The sequence below is a fragment of the Scyliorhinus torazame genome, chromosome 9 (assembly GCF_047496885.1).
Source record: "Scyliorhinus torazame isolate Kashiwa2021f chromosome 9, sScyTor2.1, whole genome shotgun sequence".
Taxonomy (NCBI): Eukaryota; Metazoa; Chordata; class Chondrichthyes; order Carcharhiniformes; family Scyliorhinidae; genus Scyliorhinus; species Scyliorhinus torazame.
Window position 1 is genome coordinate 68,323,240 of NC_092715.1, and position 21,249 is coordinate 68,344,488.

A 21,249-nucleotide genomic window follows, 5' to 3' on the forward strand; every position below is an offset into this window, starting at 1 on the left:
GGCATTTTTTATCCTGCACTTTCAAGAATTGGATGCCATCGAACATTGGCAGGGGAGGGGCGGGTTGAGTGTATTGTTTATTGTTTATCATGAATGTGATGACCGTGGATTCTTTTTTGGTCTTTCTTATTTTGTATTTGGGATACGGGGGGAGATTTGGGTTTGTATGTTGAAGGGGATGCTGGTTGGGGGATTGCTATGGTATTTGTTATTGTTGGCTATCTTTTGATGGGTGTATTTTGATGAAAATGTGGAAAATGAGGAGACTAAAAATATTTTTTTTTAAAAGAACTCCGCCATTCCCCACCCGTCTTCCAGCAGCTCCGACCTATACAGCCTCTCGTAAAAGGCCTTAAACACTCCATTCACCATACCTGGGCCAAGACCAGTCTTCCCACCAAATCCCTAACCTGAACAATCTTCCTGGCCACCTCCTGCCGCCTTAGTTGTTGAGCCAAGAGACATATGGCCTTCTCCCCATGCTCGTACATTGCCCCCTTTGCCCGCCTCAATTTACGGACTGCCCTGTCTGTGGACAGCAGGTCAAACTGCATTTACAGTTTTTTCCTGCACGCCAAGAGCTCCGGGGTCGGGTCCCTTGCATACGTACGATCCACCCCAGGATCTCCGCTGCCAATTTTTGTCGCTCCTCCCTCGCCTCCCCTTCCAACTGAACTACCTTTTCACCTATTTTTCCAATTCATTTTAGTCAACTCTGTCTTCATACCCTAGTAATTGCCTTTATTCAAGTCCAAGACACTAGCCTTAGATACACATTTCATTCTCAAACGGAATGCGAAATTCTACCATGTTACGATCACTTTTACTGAGAGGATACTTTACTATGAGGTCATTAACTAAACCTGTTTCATCGCACATTATCAGGTCTAAAATAGCCTGGTTGGTGCTAGAACATAAAACCAAATGACCTCAGATGCTGGTGAGGGAAAAACTGATCGATAGAAGAAATGAAAATGAAAATGAAAAATAGGGTGACGGTGGAGGAGAGAGTTCACAGACTGAAGTTGTTGAACTCAAGTGTTGAGTCTGGAAGTCTGTAACGTGCCTAATTGGAAGATGAGGTGCTGTTCCTCCAGTTTGCACTGGGCGTCACTGCAACATTGCAGCAGGCCAAGGACAGACATGTGGACACGAGAGCAGGTTGCTAAGTTGAAATGGCAAGCGACAGGAAGGTCTGGGTCTTGATGCAGACAGACTGAAGGTGTTCTGCAAACAATCACCCAGTCTGCATTTAGTCTCTCCAGTGTAGAGTAGGCCGCATTGGGAGCAGCGAATACAATAGACCAGATTGAAGGAGGTGCCTCACCTGAAAAGAGGCCCTTGGATGGTGAGCAGGGAGGAGGTAAAGGGGCAGGTGTTACGCCTTCTGCGATTACATGGGAAGAGGGTGAGGTGATGGAGGAATGCACCAGGGTATCCTGGAGGGAACAGTCCTTGTGGAATGCTGACAGGGGGAGTGAAGGGAAGATGTGTTTGGTGGTGACATTGTGCTGGAGTTGACGGAACTGGCGGAAGATGATTCTTTGAATGTGGAGGCTGGTGGGGTGAAAAGTGAGGACAACGGGGCCCTATCCTGGTTCTGGGAGGGAGGGGAAGGGGTGAGAGCAGAGGTGAGGGAGATGGGGCGGTCATGCTTGAGAGCCCTGTTGACCACAGTGGGTGGGAAACCATGATTAAGGATGAATGAAGACATGTGCGGGAGTGTAATTACTGCTGTAAGAAATTGTCATAAAACACTCTATGAACTTAACTACCAGGAATGAGGGACTATCTGTTTTGTCCAATCAATATGAAGATTATTACATAAGTATTACAGTTTCTCTCTTGTAAGCCCTCATTATTTCTTCCGTATACTGTGTCCTACAGTGTAGCTTCTTTTAGGGAGCCTGTAAATTATTCCTAAGTGCCTTCTTACATTTATTGTTTCTTATCTCTTGATTCTACAAATATTTTTTACCTGTCTTCATGGTAGAAGACAGTAAAAGCATCCCAATAATAGTAGGAAATCAGGGGCAAAATCAGGGGCAACTTAATCTTGGTTACTTGTGAAAAGTACGAGGTAAACCAATGGGATTAAAGTCTCCTGGACCTGATAGCCTGCATCCAAGGGTCATTGAAGAATTTGCTGCAAAGATAATGGATGGGATCTTACCAGAATTTGGCTAAGTGTCAGGCTCAGGCTGACCATAACACCACAAGAGAGAGGAGCAGGATTAGGCCATTCAGCCCATCACTTCTGCTCTGTCATTCAATCATGGCTGATATGTTTCTCACCCCCATTCTTTTGCCTTTTCCCCATAACCCCTGAGCCCCTTATTAATCAAGAACCTAGCTATCTCTGTCTTAAAGACACTCAGTGATTTGCCTCCACAAACGTCTGCGGCAAAGAGTTCCACAGATTCACCACCCTCTGGCTGAAGAAATTCCTCCTCATCTCAGTTTTAAAGGATCGCCCCTTCAGTCCTGGACAATGCCCTCAGGATCTAGTCCCTCTTATTTGAGGAAACATCTTTTCCACGTCCAGTCTATCTAGACCTCTCAGTATTCTGTAAGTTTCAATTAGATTCCCCCTAATTCTTCTAAACACCAAAGAGTGAAGGCCCAGAGTTCACAACCACTCCTCATATGACAACGGCGGCACGGTAGCACAGTGATTAGCACTCCTGTTTCACAGCTCCAAGGTCCTAAGTTCGATTCCTGGCTTGCGTCACTGTCTGTGCAGAGTCTGCACATTGTCTGCGTGGGTTTCCTCCGGGTGCTCCAGTTTCCTCCCACAGTCCAAAGATGTGCAGGTTAGGTGGGGTGGCCATGCCAAATTGCCCCTTAGTGTCCAAAAAGGTTAGGTGGGATAACTGGGTTATGGGGATAGGGTGGAGGTGTGGGCTTAAGTAGGGTGCTCTTTCCAAGGGCCAGTGCAGACTCGATGGGCCGAATGGCCTCCTTCTGCACTGTAAATTCTATGAAACTTCTGTGATTCCCAGGATCATTGCTGTGAACTTCCTCTGAACCCGCTCCAAAGCCAGCACATCCTTCCTTAGATACAGGTCAAAACTGCACATAATATTTCAAATGGCGTCTGACTAGAGCCTTAAACATCCTCAGCAGTATATCCCTCTCTTGTATTCTCGCTCTCTGAAAATGAATGCTAACATTTATATTCGCCTGACTTCCGGTGACGGCGATGTGCTGAGTAGTCGCACATCAGGTGGATCAGCTCCTATGAACCGGAAAATAGGGGGCTGGATTCTCCGATTTTGAGGCTATGTCCTGACACTGGGCGTGGGAACACAGGTGTTTTGCGACCGAAAAAGCAGCGCAAAACGGCCACCGATCCTCCGTCTGGTGGGGGGCTAGCAGGCACGCAGCGTAGACCACCCGGCTCTATCTGTGGATACGCCGGAGAATTTCCGGGTCTGTGGCCGCGCATGCGCCCAGCGGCGGCCTGCAGCAGCGGTAGCCTTGTGGATAGCACAATTGCTTCACAGCTCCAGGGTCCCAGGTTTGATTCCGGCTTGGGTCACTGTCTGTGCGGAGTTTGCACGTTCTCCCCGTGTGTGTGTGGGTTTCCTCCGGGTGCTCCGGTTTCCTCCCACAGTCCAAAGATGTGCAGGTTAAGTGGATTGGCCATGCCAAATTGCCCTTAGTGTCCAAAATTTCCCTTAGTGTTGGGTGGGGTTACTGGGTTATGAGGATAGGGTGGAGGTGTGGACATTGGGTAGGGTGCTCTTTCAAAAGAGCCGGTGCAGACTCGATGGGCCGAATGGCCTCCTTCTGCACTGTAAATTCTATGATAACATGGCACGAGCCGCGCGCGGACCCGGCCTGCCAAATAATGTCCCCCAGTAGCCCCCTTGCCACCCCCAGACCACTCCCCACCTGTGCCCCTGCCAAAGCCCCTGCCAAAGTCCCGCCTGCCCACGGATCGGCTCTCCCCAGACAGTGGTGGCGCTGGGCTCAGTCCGCAGCCGCCACGCCAAGTTCCCGGAAAAAATTGCATGAGAGACGCACGCCGTTGGGAACTCGGCCAGTTGGGGGTGGATCATTGATGGGAACCTCAGGTAATGTCCTGAGATCGTCCAAATGGCGTGCGGCGCACTCCTAGAGTACGCCGCTTTGGAGGAGCAAAGGTGGCGCCACCCCCGATCTCGGTGCCAACGTGGATTCTCTGGCCGAACGCGATTCCGGCACCGGAGACTGGAGAATCCCGCCCAGGCTCTTTTATCCAAAATAGCCTGCTAAAACAGGAAAAAAGTATCTCGTCCCCCTAGCTAACAATACGAGGATGCCAAACAGCAGTAACACAGAGGCTGTAAGGGGACAAGAAATGGAAGAAACCAGGAGAAACAAGCAACTGAGACAGCAGATGCACAAGGCGACAAAGCGCCAGCCACACCAGGCAAAGCACACATGGGGTACCAGACGCAGATGGAAGAAGTTTCTCTCCAGGGAACTTGGAGAACATAGGGAAGAGAAAAAGACCGATATCTAAGCTGCGATTAGGGTGGCGGTCAAGGAGGCTCTGGCAACTTTGCAGGTAACCTGGAGAAGGCAGAGAGGTGACTGGAGGCCCAGGGAACACCATCAAAGAATTAGAAAATGCCTCAACAAACCAGAGCAACCAGATCGCCGCCCTGGAGAGGGCAATCGAGAGGTTGGTCGTGACGTAGGGAAGTCCGAAGGGGAAAGTAAGAGATCCAGAAGAACCGGACACGGTGCCAAAACATAAGAATAGTGGGCCTGCTGGAAGGGATCAAAGGCAGAGCCCGCACGGACTATATGGCCCAGATGCTGGGTAACCAGCTGGGAAGAGACAGCTTTCCCAACTCGCCAGAAATAGACAGAGCTCATTGCTCACTCCGGCTAAAACCCAAGACATGAGAACAGCCAAGGGTGGTAATCGCCAAGGTGCACCGGTACCAGGATCTGGGAAAGAATCCTGCTCTGGACAAGGACCTACAACCGGATCAGGATTTACCAAGACATTGGGGCAGACCTGGCCAAGCACTAGGCGCAGTTCAACAGGGCGAAGGCGTCCCTGTACAAAAGCAAAGTAAAATTTGGGATGCTGTACCCGGCTAAACTCTGGGTTACATTCCAGGGCAGGGAGCTTTTCTTCACGACTCCTGTGAACGTGGACAAATATTTGCAGGAAAATGGGCTGGGAAAACAGCAGCAGAGACAGCAGTGCGAAGATCCCCGAAGGGACTGAATTAACCTGAGAGACAATTTGTAAGGGATTGCACTGTCTCGCTCGGAATATGGGAAACAAACAGTAGGAAGGAAGGGACGCGTGCCGCGGAGCACAGGAGAGGGTGAGAAGATGGCAGAAGGGGAAACCAGATAGCGAGTGAAGGGTAGACACATAGCTGACCCCAGGAGGCTGTGTGCCTTTGAGCCCCCCCCGGAGGGAACTTAGGGATGAAACAGTTCCTTGATGGACTGGACAAACCAGTTGTGCGAGAGGATAGGAAATGGGGAATGGAAGCACCACTAGAACTGGGAGAAGTCATGGAAAGCATCAACACCATGCACGCGGGGAAGGCGCTGGAACCAGACGGATTCCTGGCAGACTTCTAGAAAACATTTGCGGCAGCACTGGTCCCGCACTTGCAGGAGATGTTCGCAGACTCGCTGGCGAGGGGCACCCTACTCACTATGCTAAAACAAGCCTCAGTTTGCTGATGCCCAAAAAGGACAAAGACACAACAGAATGTAGGTCCTACTGACCCATTTCGCTGATAAACATAGATGTGAAAATACTGGCCAAAATACTAGACAGGTGACTGGAGAACTGCGTATCAGAGGTGGTGGAAGAAGACCAGATGGGTTTTGTCCAGGCTAGGTAGCTAACATCGAACACCAGGCACCTGCTTTACATGATAATGACCCCATCTGGGGAGAGAACACCAGAGGTGATCGTCTCCCTGGAAGCAGAAAAGGCCTTTGACAGAGTCGAATGGAAGTCCCACAAAGAGATACTGGAGCAGTTCAGACTTGAAATGGGATTCACCACCTGGGTGAAACTCCCATACAACGCTCCCATGGTGAGCGTGCGGACAAACACCACCAGCTCAAAGTACTTCCAGTTGCGCAGAAGCACAAGGTAGGGATGCCCATCGTCCAGCTGTTGTTCGCCCTAGTGGTCAAACCACTAGCAAGTGCGCTCAGAGTGACAAAGAATTGGAAGGTGGATCCGGAGAGGAGACAGAGAGCAGGGTATTGCTCCATGTGGATGGCCTGCTCCTCTATGTCACAGACCCACAAAGCAGCATTGCGAGAATCGTGGCGTTCTTAAAAGACTTGGAACCTTCTTGGGCTACAAACTCAATCTGATCAAAAGTGAGACCTTCCGGTGAACCTGCAAGGGGGAAGGGCAGAGCTGGAGAGACTGTCATTTAAACAGGCCAGAAATAAATTCCGCTACCTGGGGATCCAAATTACCCACGTCTGGATACAGATCTACAAGTGGAACCTTACCAGCCTGGTGGAGGAAGTTGAAAAGGACCTGCAGAGGTTGGACACACTCCCACTCTCCCTTGCGGGGAGGGTGCAGATGATCAAGATGAACATAATTCCCAAGTTCTTCTTCCTATTCTGATCTATACCGATCTACAATCCCAAGGCCTTTTTCAACTCAGTGGAAAAATCGATCATGGCGTTTGTGTTGGGGGGGAATCCTACGATCCTCAATAAAGTCCTGCAATGAACTAGCAGCATGGGGGGCCTAGCCCTCCAAATCCTGCAGTATTACCACTGTGCAGCAACAGCAGAAAGAGTAAAGAGATGGACAAAGGAACCGGAGGCTGAATGGTAAACCACACTTTGGTCGTGGAATCAGCTATGACAGCACTTCAGTCTAACCAAGATGTTCATTAAGGCCCCAATCTGCAACAACCACATGTTCGCGCCAGCCAAAATGGACACCACCTTCAAAAGTTGGTGACAGGACGGGGGGACGTTCAGTTAGGGACGTCTACACAGACAACAGACAGCACTAGCGGAACTGACAGAGAAGTTCCAACTGACCAGGGGAAACAAATTAAGACACATGCAAGTCAAAAACCTCTTATGTAGGGAAATAAAGACATACCCACGGTCACCGCAACAATCGCTATTAGAGGACCTATTGGACATGGACATCCTAGGGAGGAGAAACTGCGGGACCTGAATGGGCGACTACTGGGAAAGACACGTTCTCCACTAGACAAGACAAGGAGAAAATGGGAGGAGGACCTAGGGTTTGAAATAGGGTGGGGGCTCTGGAGCGAAGCAATTCACAGGGTCAACTCCACCTCCACTTGCGCGAGGCTAAGCCTATGCAGCTGAAAGTGATACACAACTCACTTAACCAGAACCTAAATGCCTGGGTTCTTCCCGGAGGTGGAGGACAAATGTGAACAGTGCCAAGGAGGCTTGGCCAACCATGCTCACATGTTCTGGTCCTGTCCCAGACTTGTCGGGCTCTGGAAAGCCTTCTTCGAGATAATGTCCAAGGTTAATTAGGTTATTTAGTTAATTAACTTAAAAGTTGCTGTTTGGGTTCAGAAGAAGGTGAGTTTTCGATCAGCTTTAAACAGAGGTTCTACTTGCAGCTATTTGCAGCTGGGGCTTGTTAATTAGTTAATTGGATTAGGCCAGTTTTCAGAGGCTCGTGTAACACAGTATAAAGGTGATCCAGCTTACATTGCACTGAGTGCTGAATTTGGGTGCATTTGAGTGCTATAGTGAGAGCTTGGTGACTGAGGGAGTGCTGAATTTGGGTGCATTTGAGTGCTATAGTGAGAGTTTGGATTACTGAGGGAGTTAGATGAGGAGGGAGCAAGGTGCTCCTTTCATTTCATTTCCTACACTTCCTCAAAGAGCGTGAAGGGTTTACAGAGAGTGCAGCTGACTGGGAGCAGACTCGAAGGGCGGAGTTCCAATTCTTTCACAGGGCAGCTACATTCTGTAAGATCAGAGGGGATGGAGGTTAGGGCACTTGCATGCTCCTCCTGTAGGATGTGGGTGGTGAGGGATACCACCGGTGTCCCTGCTGACTACACCTGCGGGAAGTGCACCTAACTCCAGCTCCTCAAAGACCGCGTTAGGGAACTGGAGCTGGAGCAACTTTGGATCATCCGGGAGGCAGACGGGGTGATAGAGAAGAGTTACAGGGAGGTAGCCACACCCAAGGTACAGGACAAGAGTAACTGGGTTACAGTAAGGGGAAGGAAAACAAACTGGCAGACAGTGCAGGGATCCCTCGTGGCCGTTCCCCTTCAAAACAAGTATACCGTTTAGGATGCTGTTGGGGGGATGATCTACTGGGGGAAGGCCCTAGCGGCCAGGTCTCTGGCACTGAGCCTGGCTCTGTGGCTCATAAGGGAAGGGGGGAGAATAGAAATAGTGATAGGAGACTCAATGGTTAGGGGAAGGATAGGAGATTCTGTGGTCGGGAGCGAGGCTCCCGGAAGGTATGTTTCCTCCCGGATGCATGAAATGGAGGGGCATCGGGAGGAATGTGGGGAAGTTGAGATCAGGAGGCCTAGTCAAAACTAGGCACTTGCTGAGAAATATAAATTGTAACTGATGTATATAGTGAATGGTAACTGATGTTTATAGTTTCTGTATATGTTCATGTTCATCTTTGCTTTGTACAAAAAGAAAACTCCTAATAAAAACATGTTTAAAAACTTTGCATTTGCTTTCCCAACTACCAACTGAACCTGCATGTTAACCTTAAGAGAACCCAGAACTGGGACTACTAAGTCCATTTGTGCTTTAGATGTCCAAAGCCTTTCCACATTTAGAAAATAGTCTACGCCTCTATTTTCCCTACCAAAGTGCATATCCTCACACGTTTCCACATTGCATTCCATCTGCCACTTCTTTGTCCACACTCCTACCCTGGATTGCAATGGGATCTGAATCAATTGGGCCAGTGGGCCAATGAATGACAGATGGAGTTTAATTTAGGTAAATGTGAGGTGATGCATTTTGGTCGATCAAATCGGGGCAGAAGCTACTCAGTTAATGGTATGGTGTTGGGGAGAGTTACAAAACAAAGACGTTGAGGAATACAGGTTCATAGCTCCTTGAAAGTGGAGGCACAGGTAGACAGGTTGGTGAAGAAGGCATTTGACATGCTTAGTTTCATTGGTCAGAACATTAAATACAGGAGTTGGGACGTCTTGCTGAAGTTGTACAAGATATTAGTAAGACCACAATTGGAATACTGTGTACAGTTCTGGTCACCCTATTGTAGAAAGGGTATTATTAAACTAGAAAGAGTGCAGGAAAGATTTACTAGGATGGTACTGGGACTTGATGGTTTGAGTTATAAGGAGAGACTGGACAGGACATTTTTCCCTGGAGCATAGGAGACTTAGGGGAGCTTTACAGTAACTTGATTGCAGTGTTAATGTAAGCCTACTTGTGACAATAAAGATTATTATTATCTTACAGAGGTCTATAAAATAATGAATGGCATAGATAAGGTAACATATTTTCCTAAATGTAGGGGAGTCTAAAACAAGAGGGCATAGGTTTAAGGCAAAAGGGTCCTCAGGGGCAATTTTTTCACACAGAGGGTGGTTATTGTCTGGAATGAGCTGCCAGAGGCAGTAGTAGAGGTGGGTACAATTTTGTCTTTTAAAAAGCATCTGGACAGTTATATGGGAAATATGGGTATAGAGGGATATGGCCAAATGGGGGCAATTGGGACTAGCTTAACAGTAAAAACTGGGTATAGCATGGACAAGTTGGGCCGAAGTGCCTATTTTCATGCTGTAAACCTCTATGACTCTATGATCAGTTTTCTCTCCTGATCTTCAGCCTCTTAAAAGAAAAAAATTGAGTGTGGTTTATGCCGTCCCTCTGGCAGGACCGGCTTCACAGATATCGGGGCGCTCCATTCAGCAATGAAATGTAACGACCCCAGCCCACACCATGGAGGTATCATGGGTTCCCCCCCTTCCCCCCCCTCCCCACTCCTCCACCACTACCACCCGACAATCATTTGACAATCATCATCAGCATTGCCGCCGACAATCATCACTGGCATTCGCTCCTGCCGTGGCAGCGGATGTATTGCTGGCATTCCAACCCCCCTCAGTGCCTGCTCCCCACGCTACACTTTGTCTTCAACTCAGGCTGCGCATAAAAAGTGGGTGTATCAGACCTGCTTGAGCCTTGCCCCTGAAGATGCTGTATTAGCGAGAGAATGTGAGTTTTAAATTTCCTTTGTGGGGAGAGATTTCTGTCTGTTTTCTGCATGTTGCTCCATGCATTAATTGTTTTAACTACATGCCCTGTATTTTTTATTTTTTGTTGCTCACCATAAGAGCATAGGAACAGGAGTAGGCCATTCAGCCCCTCGAGCCTGCCCGACATTCAATGAGATCATGGCTGATCTGTGACCAAATTCGAGATACCTGCTTTTGGCCTATATCCCTTAATATCTTTGCTTAACAAAAATCTATCTATCTCAGATTTAAATTGAACAGCTGCAGCAATACTATTATAGGTAGCACAGTGGTTAGCACTGTTGCTTCACAGCGTCAGGGACCTGGGTTTGATTCCCGGCTCGGGTCACTGTCTGTGGAGTCTGCACATTCTCCCTGTGTCTGCGTGGGTTTCCTCCCGTTTCCTCCCGAAAGACATGCTTGTTAGGTGAATTGGACATTCTGAATTCTCCCTCAGTGCAACCTGAACAGGCGTCGGAGTGTGGCGACTAGGGGATTTTTGCAGTAACTTCATTGCAGTGTTAATGACAGCCTACTTGTGACACCAGTAAAGATTATTATTATTTTAAAAATTATTTTAAATTGTTTGTCACTTTCATCCACTACATCTGAAGACGTGAGGACGGACATTCCTTTGGGTGGGGTGGGAATGGGTAGCGGTGGCGCCTTTCAATGCACATTGCAAATACAAATTGAGGGAGAAGTGCTTGTGCAATAGCCAGCGGATGAAGCTGTAGCCATGCTTGAGAAAATTTGACAAATTCATCACTTACGCTATACCTGAGCAGGTCACAGACAACCTCTCGTCACCACCCCATTTCAGAAGAGATTTGTGATTGTAGCATTATCAATGTGATTCCTTAATTGATTACTGTACCATAAATGGTCCCAACCTAGTTTCATGGTTAATGGGAGCATAGCCCAAGATTGTTACGTCTCAATATTAGTCTTTGAAATGTTTTCCTTTCATATAGGTTGGACAGCTCTGCATGAAGCGAGCAGAAAAGGATGCCATGATGCTGTGGAGTTACTGTTATCAGCCGGCGCAGATATAGATTGTAAGGGGTTGAATGGTGTGACTCCTCTACAGGAAGCAGTGATCAATGGACACTTTGAGGTACTATCATCGAAACATAGAAAATAGAAGCAGGTGGAAGCCGTTCGGCCCTTTGAGCCTGCTCCGCCATTCATTATGATAATGGTTGATCATCAAATTCAATACTGATTCCGCCTTCCCCATGTCCCTTGAGCTATATTTAGCCCCAAGACTTATATTTAAATCTTTCTTGAAATTATACAACATTTTGGCCTCAACCGCTTTCTTTGGTAGCGCATTCCACTGGAGCTGGAGCAGTGGCCTCTCCCCCACTGCTCGTGCGGAAAGCTCACTGTGAGTGCGCTTTGAAGCTCCTGCCTTAAATAGAGCTGAGAATGTCTGAGATGACTCATACACCAGTTAAGTTTCAAATTATGTAATCAACACCTCTTGCCTGCTAATCAGGCTTCAGGAGATTGACAGAAAACTGCCACCCAGCTATTTGGTGCAGCTCCTTATTAACCCTTAATCTTTTTAACTGGATAACTAAACTTATAGAAAATGGAAATTAAAATGAATTGACTTACCAATTCAATCCCAACTCTGCTTCAAATTCCCAAGTTTAAAGCTTAAAGCTCACTCTCCCTGTGGCCTCATTCTGTATGTGGCCTCTCTGTGTGGCCCACTGCTAGTGTGCATAGCTCACTGTTATTATGAAGCACCCATTACCAAGTTCTGAAAATTATAATTCACATCCCTTGGGTGGTCTGACCTGATAATTAATTAGAACCACAGTTTGATGGGTGTGGGGCTAGCCACAACAACCTGACACCCAAGAAATATTCATGTTAAGAATTGAGGAAAATCAAGATTAAAAATGAAATCCAGATAAAACGCAGTAATGAAATGGGATAACAATGGAACTGATGAGTATGGCTGTCTGAAGTGATGTTTTTGATATGGGAATTAGCATAGCAGTAGGAAAACAAATGTTTACCTAAGCGACTAAGGGAAAACAGAAAAGGTGATTTCAAAGTAGAAATAAGGGAATAATTAGCACCTATATGCTAAACGCCTGCTCCACGGGGTGGGTAACATCAAAGGGACTAATCAATATATCCATAGCAAGATAAGTGGAGAAGACAGTGGAGAAGCAGCTACCTTCACAGCCACACCCAACTGTAGAAATCAGGCTCTCCTGAAGAAGTTGTTGATAAAATGTTGCTGTTTAAAGCAAAACTCTAACAGAGAATAATATATGCCCAGAACTGAAGACTGCTTTCCCAAACCTGAACAATAGCCTGTGGAGTGGTAAATATCTGCTGGATTTAGCTCATAGAGCTATGTAATATTGGACGTTGTTTGAGAAAAGGCACATTTCTCAGAGTTCAGGAAACGTTGGTAGTTGGGAACAAGGGGTAACTTCATGAGATACTCTGTGTGCATAGCCATTATTATAGTTAAGTGAACTGTTGTAGTGTATTATAGTCTTTCTTGCTGTATGCTTTCTTTTAAGTTAATAAATATTCTTTATTAATTGATCACACCAAGACTGGATTATTCCTCACTGGTTTGCATTTATTTTCTCACATTATACCTAATTGAAAATATATACCACCAAGAGCCGGTGTACCAATTTACCCTTCTGGGTTTAGGATACACTTGCATTTAACATCAGTGGGGTTCGTAACAATAATGACACAGGGCTCTTCTAGCCCAATGTTAATTAGGTGCCCTCACCCTTACCCTGCGTACTCTCGCAGTGTTGCCTTGTTGATTTTTGGTCCCCAATATAATATAAAGGATGAAACTATAATTTCAAACTGAGTGATTATTATTAATTCCTATTAATTCACAAATATATATCTTATTTATGTTTAAATAAAGTAAAGTGGATAGCACTGATGTGCATACAGTTTGATGGAGAAGTGGGAGAGTCCCAGTAGAAATATTTTCCTGTTTGCAAATGGACTCCTTTGTGGTCTAATGGTGGAACAGTTATGATTTTGTAACAGGCCTAATAGGAACCTGAGGTCTGGTGGTTACCAGAGAATAGTAGAAAACAGACAGCATGATGGCTAAGCAAACTTATTAACAGAAGCAACCATTTGCTACCTGTCCGCAGGAATATCCAGGCATTAAGGTTTTAATTATCTGTTATACCCATAGGTGGTCAGGTTCCTGATGCAGCATGGAGCTAATCCTTTTGAAAAGAATGAATTCGGCAAATGCGCATTGCAAGAAGAAACAGACATCTATATGAAGAGATTAATCAAAAGCTATCAACAAAAACAAACAGGTATGAATGTACTCTGTAGAGGATATTTGACTGTCATCAATTGTATGCTGAGTTGCATCTTTCAACCATACTGCCATGGAAAACATATGATGTGGAGATGCGGCGTTGGACTGGTGTAAGCACAGTAAGAAGTCCAACAACATCAGGTTAAAGTCCAACTGGTTTGTTTTGAATCACTAGCTTTTGGAGCACTGCTCCTTCCTCAGGTGAACAAAGAACAAAGAACAAAGAAAAGTACAGCAAAGGAACAGGCTCTTCGGCCCTCCAAGCCCTTGCCGACCATGCTGCCCGACTAAACTACAATCTTCTACACTTCCTGGGTCCGTATCCCTCTATTCACATCCTATTCATGTATTTGTCAAGATGCCCCTTAAATGTCACTATCGTCCCTGCTTCCACCACCTCCTCCGGTAGTGAGTTCCAGGCACCCACTACCCTCTGTGTAAAAAACTTGCCTTGTACATCTCCTCTAAACCTTGCCCCTCACACCTTAAACCTATGCCCCCCAGTAATTGACCCCTCTACCCTGGGGAAAAGCCTCTATCCACCCTGTCTATGCCCCTCATAATTTTGTAGACCTCTATCAGGTCGCCCCTCAATTCCGTTGTTCCAGTGAGAACAAACCAAGTTTATTCAACCGCTCCTCATAGCTAATGTCCTCCATACCAGGCAACATCCTGGTAAATCACTTCTGCAACCTCTCTAAAGCCTCCACATCCTTCTGGTAGTGTGGCGACCAGAATTGAACACTATACTCCAAGTGTGGCCTAACTAAGGTTCTATACAGCTGCAACATGATTTGCCAATCCTTATACTCAATGCCCCGGCCAATGAAGGCAAGCATACCGTATGCCTTCTTGACTACCTTCGCCACCTGTGTTGCCCCTTTCAGTGACCTGTGGACCTGTACACCTAGATCTCTCTGACTTCCAATACTCTTGAGGGTTCTACCATTCACTGTATATTCCCTACCTGCATTAGACCTTCCAAAATGCATTACCTCACATTTGTCCGGATTAAACTCCATCTGCCATCCTCCAACGCCCCCAGGCTCGCAAACGTCCCATCGATGAACAGGTCCCCCATTCTTCTAATCCCCGCCCGATGCCAGCTCCGAAACCCCCCATCCATCCTTCCCGGGACGAACCGATAGTTCTCCCGAATCGGGGACCAAACCGAGGCCCCCACCTCGCCCCTGTGACCCCCCCACTGCCCCCAGATCTTCAGCATCGCCGCCACCACCGGACTCGTGGTGTACCTTGTCGGCGAGAGTGGCAGCGGTGCCGTCACCAGCGCCCTCAGGCTCATGCCCACACAGGACACCTCTTCCACGCCGCCCCCTCTCCCTCCATTACCCACTTACGGATCATCGCCACATTGGCTGCCCGATAATAGCCACACAGATTCGGCCCCCGGTACAGCCGAAAGTACTCCGACCTCCACCGGTTCGTAACTCCACACTTGCCACCGGGGCTCTATATAGCAGCCTGACCCAACTGATGAACCCCTCCCCGAACCCAAACCTCCGCAACACTTCCCAAAGATACTCCCACTCCACCCGATCAAAGGCCTTCTCTGCCTCCATAGCTGCCACTACGTCCGATTCCCCCTCCACCGAGGGCATCATAATCACATTGAGGAGCCTCCGCACATTTGTATCTAGCTGCCTACCCTTCACAAATCCTGTCTGGTCCTCATGAATCACCCCGGGGACACAGTCCTCAATTCTCAGCACCTTCGCCAGCAACTTAGTGTCAACATTGAGGAGCGAGATCGGTCTATACGACCCACATTGCAATGGATCTTTGTCCCGCTTCAAGGTCAAAGAAATCAGCGCCCTGGACATTGTCGGGGGCAAGGTCCCCCCCCTCCCTCGCCTTATTAAAAGTCCTCACTAGCAACGGGTCCAGCAGGTCCCCGTATTTCCTGTAGAATTCAACCGGGAACCCATCCGGCCCCGGGGACTTCCCCGCCTGCATGCTCCCCAATCCTTTAACCAGCTCCTCCAGCCCAATCGGCGCCCCCAAACCAGCCACCTCCTCCTCCTCCACCCTCGGGAACCTCAGCTGATCTAATAATTGTCGCATCCCCTCCTCCCCAGCTGGGGGCTCAGACCTGTACAGATCCCCATAGAAGTCCCTAAATACCTTGTTTATTCTCACCGCACTCCGCACCGTATTCCCCCCTCTATCCTTAACTCCACCAATCTCCCTCGCTGCCTCCCTCTTACGAAGCTGATGTGCCAGCATCCGACTCGCCTTCTCCCCATACTCATACGTCGCCTCCTGCACTTTCCTCCACTGTGCCTCTGCTTTCCCCGTGGTCAACAAGTCGAATTCTGTCTGGAGGTTCCATCGCTCCCTAAGTAGCCCCTCCTCAGGGGCCTCTGCATAATTCCTGTCCACCCTTAAAATCTCCCCCACTAACCTCTCCCTCTCCCTCCCCTCTCTCTTCTCCCTGTGGGCCCTAATGGAGATTAGCTCTCCCCTGACCACCGCCTTCAACACCTCCCAGACTACCCCCACCTGCACCTCCCCGTTGTCGTTGGCCTCCAAATATCTTTCAATACACCCCCGCAGCCGCCTGCACACTCCCTCAACCGCCAACAGTCCCACATCCAGGCGCCACAGCGGGCACTGGTCCCTCTCCTCCCCCAACTCCAGCTCCACCCAATGCGGGGCGTGGTCCGAGATGGTTATGGCTGAATATTCCGTTCCCTCCACTTTCGGGATTAACGCCCTACTCAAAATGAAAAAATCTATCCGGGAGTAGGCTCTATGGACGTGGGAAAAGAAAGAAAATTCCCTGGCCAACGGCCTGGCAAACCTCCATGGATCCACTCTCCCCATCTGGTCCATAAACCCCCTGAGCACCTTGACCGCAGCCGGCCTCTTACCCGTCCTGGACCTAGAACGGTCCAGTGGTCCAGCACCGTGTTGAAGTCCCCCCCCATTATCAAGCTTCCTACCTCCAGATCCGGAATCTGACCCAGCATGCGTTTCATAAATCCGGCATCATCCCAATTCGGGGCATATACGTTCACCAGTACCACCTGCACCCCTGCAACCTACCACTCACCATCACATATCGACCTCCATTATCCACTACAATATTCAGTGCCTCGAACGACACCCGCTTCCCCACCAGTATTGCAACCTCTCTGTTCTTCGCATCCAGCCCTGAATGAAAGACCTGCCCTCCCCATCCCTTTCTCAGCCTAACCTGATCTGCCACCTTCAGATGTGTCTCCTGGAGCATAACCACGTCTGCCTTCAGTCCCTTTAAGTGCGCGAACACCCGGGCCCTCTTGACCGGCCCGTTCAGGCCCCTCATCACATTCCAAGTTATCAGCCAGATCGAGGGGTTACTCGCCCGCCGCCCCCCCCCCCCCCCCCCCCCGCCGACTAGCCATCTCCTATTCTAGGCCAGCCACATGCCAGTGCCTCCTGCACCCTCCAGTCCCCCAGGCGGCGGACCCCCACCCCGACTACCTCTCCTACTTCCAGCTCCCCTTTGGTCAATGCAGCAGCAACCCAGTTCCCCCCCTCCCCCCGCTAGACCCTCATCTAGCCATTTTGCTCCCCCCCATGACACTTCCGTAAGTCAGCTGACTCCTGCTGACCCCGGCCTCTCCCGCCATTCCATCGACCGGCCAATGTGAGAATCCCCCCACCCCATGGCAGTCAGTGTGCGCCCCCCTTCAGCACCACCCTTCCCCCCCGGCCCCGCCCCCATCCTTCCCAACTGTGGGAAAAAGCCCGCGCTTTCCTGAGACCCCCCCCCCCGGCACAGCTCCTTTTTGCGGCCTTACCCCAACTCCCCATTCCCGGGCCTCCACCCCCCCTCTTCCTCCGTGGGGCCCTGCCCTTCTAACACCGACAACTTCACTCTCCCATAGTCCCCCCATCAAATCCATTCACCCATCCCCACCTAGCACTCAAAAAGAACATTCCCCAAACGCAGTAAACACAGTAACATCCCCCCATGACAAACCCTCAATTTGAGTCCAACTTTTCAGTCTGTATAAAGTTCCATGCCTCATCAGGCGTTTCAAAATAGTGGTGCCGATCTTGGAACGTGACCCACAATCGTGCTGGCTGCAGCATCCCGAACTTCACCCCCTTCCGATGGAGCACCGCCTTAGCCCGGTTGAAACCAGCCCTCTTCTTAGCCACCTCCGCACTCCAGTCCTGGTAAATTCGGATCTCCGTGTTCTCCCACCTGCTGCTCCGCTCTTTTTTGGCCCATCTCAGGACACACTCTCTGTCCATAAAGCGGTGTAACCTCACCACTACAGCCCTTGGCGGCTCGTTGGCTTTGGGTCTCCTTGCCAGGCCTCGATGAGCCCCATCCAGCTCCAGGAGCCTCCGGAAAGCTCCCCCGCCCATCAGCGAATTGAGCATCGTGCTCATATATGCCCCGGCATCGGGCCCCTCCACTCCTTCAGGGAGACCCAGAATCCGAAGATTCTTCCTCCTCGACCTATTCTTCAGGTCCTCGAATTTTTCTGCCCACCTCGTGTGCAGCGCCACGTGCGCCTCCACCTTCACCGCCAGGCCCAAGATCTCGTCCTCGTTCTCCAAGGCTTTTTCCCGCACCTCCCGGATCACCGCCCCTTGGGCCTTCTGGGTCTCCACAAGCCTCTCAATCGCCGCCTTCATTGGCGCCAGCATTTCTGTCCTCAGCTCCTCAAAGCAGCGTTTAAGAAACACCTGCTGCTCCTGCACCCACTGCGCCCACGCTGCTTGGTCGCCACCCGCCGCCATCTTGCTTTTCCTCTCTCGCACTTTTCGCTGCCCCAGGATCACTTTTTTAACCACTCCACTCCTGGCCCACACCATATAATATCGGGGGGGACCTTGCTGTCACCTTCCTACACTTGAAGCCGTCGAACAATTGCCGTTGGGGCCCCTCTGAAGAGCCCAAACGTCCGTTCCCGGCGGGAGCTGCCGAACGTGCGACCTACCTAGGCATAGCCGCAACCGGAAGTCCTGACTTCACCTTGTGTACCAGTCTACCATGAGGGACCTCATCAAAGGCCTTACTGAAGTCCATATAGACAACATCCACTGCCCTACCTACATCAATCATCTTTGTGACCTCTTCGAAAAACTCTATCAAGTTAGTGAGACACGACCTCCCCTTCACAAAACCATGCTGCCTCTCACTAATATGTCCATTTGCTTCCAAATGGGAGTAGATCCTGTCTCGAAGAATTCTCTCCAGTAATTTCCCTACCACTGACGTAAGGCTCACCGGCCTGTAGTTCCCCGGATTATCCTTGCTACCCTTCTTAAACAGAGGAACAACATTGGCTATTCTCCTGTCCTCCGGGACACCACTTGAAGACAGTGAGGATCCAAAGATTTCTGTCAAGGCCTCAGCAATTTCCTCTCTAGCCTCCTTCAGTATTCTGGGGTAGATCCCATCAGGCCCTGGGGACTTATCTACCGTAATATTTTTCAAGACGCCCAACACCTCGTCTTTTTGGATCTCAGGCTATCTACATACCCTTCTCCAGACTCAACATCCACTAAGTATTCATTTAGTACCTTGCCCATTTTCTCTGGCTCCACACATAGATTCCCTTCCCTATCCTTCAGTGGGCCAACCCTTTCCCTGGCTACCCTCTTGCTTGTTATGTACGTGTAAAAAGCTTTGGGATTTTCCTTAACCCTATTTACCAATGACTTTTCGTGACCCCTTCTCGCCCTCCTGATCCCTTGCTTAGGTTCCTTCCTACTTTTCTTATATTCCACACAGGCTTCGTCTGTTCCCAGCCTTCTATCCCTGACAAATGCCTCCTTTTTCTTTTTGACAAGGCCTACAATATCTCTCGTTATCCAAGGTTCCCGAAATTTGCCGTATTTATCGTTCTTCCTCACAGGAACATGCCGATCCTGAATTCCTTTCAACTGACATTTGAAAGCCTCCCACATGTCAGATGTTGATTTACCCTCAAACATCTGCCCCCAATCTATGTTCTTCAGTTCCCGCCTAATATTGTTATAATTAGCCTTCCCCCAATGTAGCACATTCACCCTAGGACCACTCTTATCCTTGTCCACCAGCACTTTAAAACTTACTGAATTGTGGTCACTGTTCCCGAAATGCTCCCCTACTGAAACTTCTACCACCTGGCCGGGCTCATTCCCCAATACCAAGTCCAGTACAGCCCCTTCCCTAGTTGGACTGTCGACATATTGTTTTAAGAAGCCGTCCTGGATGCTCCTTACAAACTCTGCCCCGTCTAAGCCCCTGGCACTAAGTGAGTCCCAGTAAATATTGAGGAAGTTGATGTCTCCCATCACAACAACCCTGTTGTTTTACTCTTTTCCAAAATCTGTCTACCTATCTGCTCCTCTATCTCCCTCTGGCTATTGGAAGGCCTGTAGTAAACTCCCAACATTGTGACTGCACCCTTCTTATTCCCGATCTCTACCCATATAGCCTCACTGCCCTCTGAGGTGTCCTCCCGCAGTACAGCTGTGATATTCTCCGTAACCAGTAGCGCAACTCCGCCACCCCTTTTACATCCCCCTCTATCCCGCCTGAAACATCTAAATCCTGGAACGTTTAGTTGCCAATCCTGTCCTTCCCTCAACCAGGTCTCTGTAATGGCAACAACATCATAGTTCCAAGTACTAATCCAAGCTCTAAGTTCATCTGCCTTACCCGTAATACTTCTTGCATTAAAAGAAATGCACTAAAGGCCACCAGACCCGCTGTGTTCAGCAACTTCTCCCTGTCTGTTCTGCCTCAGAGCCATACTGGCCCTATTCCCTAGTTCTCCCTCAATGCTTTCACCTTATGACCTATTGCTCCGGTGCCCACCGGAGGCTAGTGTTTCGAAACAAACTTGTTGGACTTTAACCTGGTGTTGTAAGACAGGTCCTCTTTTCTAGACTTGCCTATGTTGTTGGTACCGACATGGACCACAACAACTGGATCCTCCCCCTCCCTCTCCAGTATCCTTTCAAGCCGGTCAGAGATGTCCCGCACCCTAGCACCGGGCAGGCAACATACCATGCGGGACTCTTTATCCTGCTCACAAAGGATACTATCTATCCCCCTGATAATAGAATCCCCTACAACTACAACTTGCCTATTTACTCCCTCCCCTTGAATGGCCTGCTGAACCATGGTGCCTTGGTCAGCTGACTCATCCTTCCTGCAGCCCTGTTCGCCATCCACACAGGGAGCAAGTGCCTCATACCTGTTGGACAGGGTCAAGGACTGAGGCTCCTGAGTTCCTGACTGCTGGTTCCCTTTACCTGCCTGACTTGCAGTCACACCCTGCTGTCCCTGGCCACTGGCAGGATTTAAACTACTTACCCTGACAGGTGTGACAGCCTCCTGAAACACAGTGTCCAGGTAAGTCTCCCCCTCCCGGATGTGCCTCAGTGTTTGAAGCTCAGACTCCAGCTCATCAACTCTGAGCCGGAGCTCTTCGAGCAGCCAACACTTACTGCAGATGTGGTCGCTGCAGCTCGCAATGGGATCTGCCAGCTCCCACATCAAGCAGCTGAAGCACATCACCTGACCAGCCATCACTAATTAATTAATTAGTTTAATTTAGTAGCTGTGGGGATCTTATAGAAACATATAAGATTATGAAGGGAATAGATAGGATAGATGCGGGCAGGTTGTTTCCACTGGCGGGTAAAAGC

The 21,249-nt window shown here is 49.1% G+C and overlaps 1 protein-coding gene across 1 annotated transcript in view; it reads left to right on the forward strand.

Annotated features, from left to right (window-relative positions):
• The first annotated feature begins 4,303 nt into the window (after nucleotides 1-4,303).
• LOC140430112 (uncharacterized) overlaps nucleotides 4,304-21,249 on the forward strand; it is a 122,681-nt gene continuing 105,735 nt past the window's right edge. The window contains exons 1-3 of the mRNA XM_072517629.1: nucleotides 4,304-4,433; nucleotides 11,219-11,361; nucleotides 13,450-13,579. Coding sequence (XP_072373730.1) covers nucleotides 4,304-4,433; nucleotides 11,219-11,361; nucleotides 13,450-13,579 — 403 coding nt within the window. The remainder of the gene's footprint in view (nucleotides 4,434-11,218; nucleotides 11,362-13,449; nucleotides 13,580-21,249) is intronic.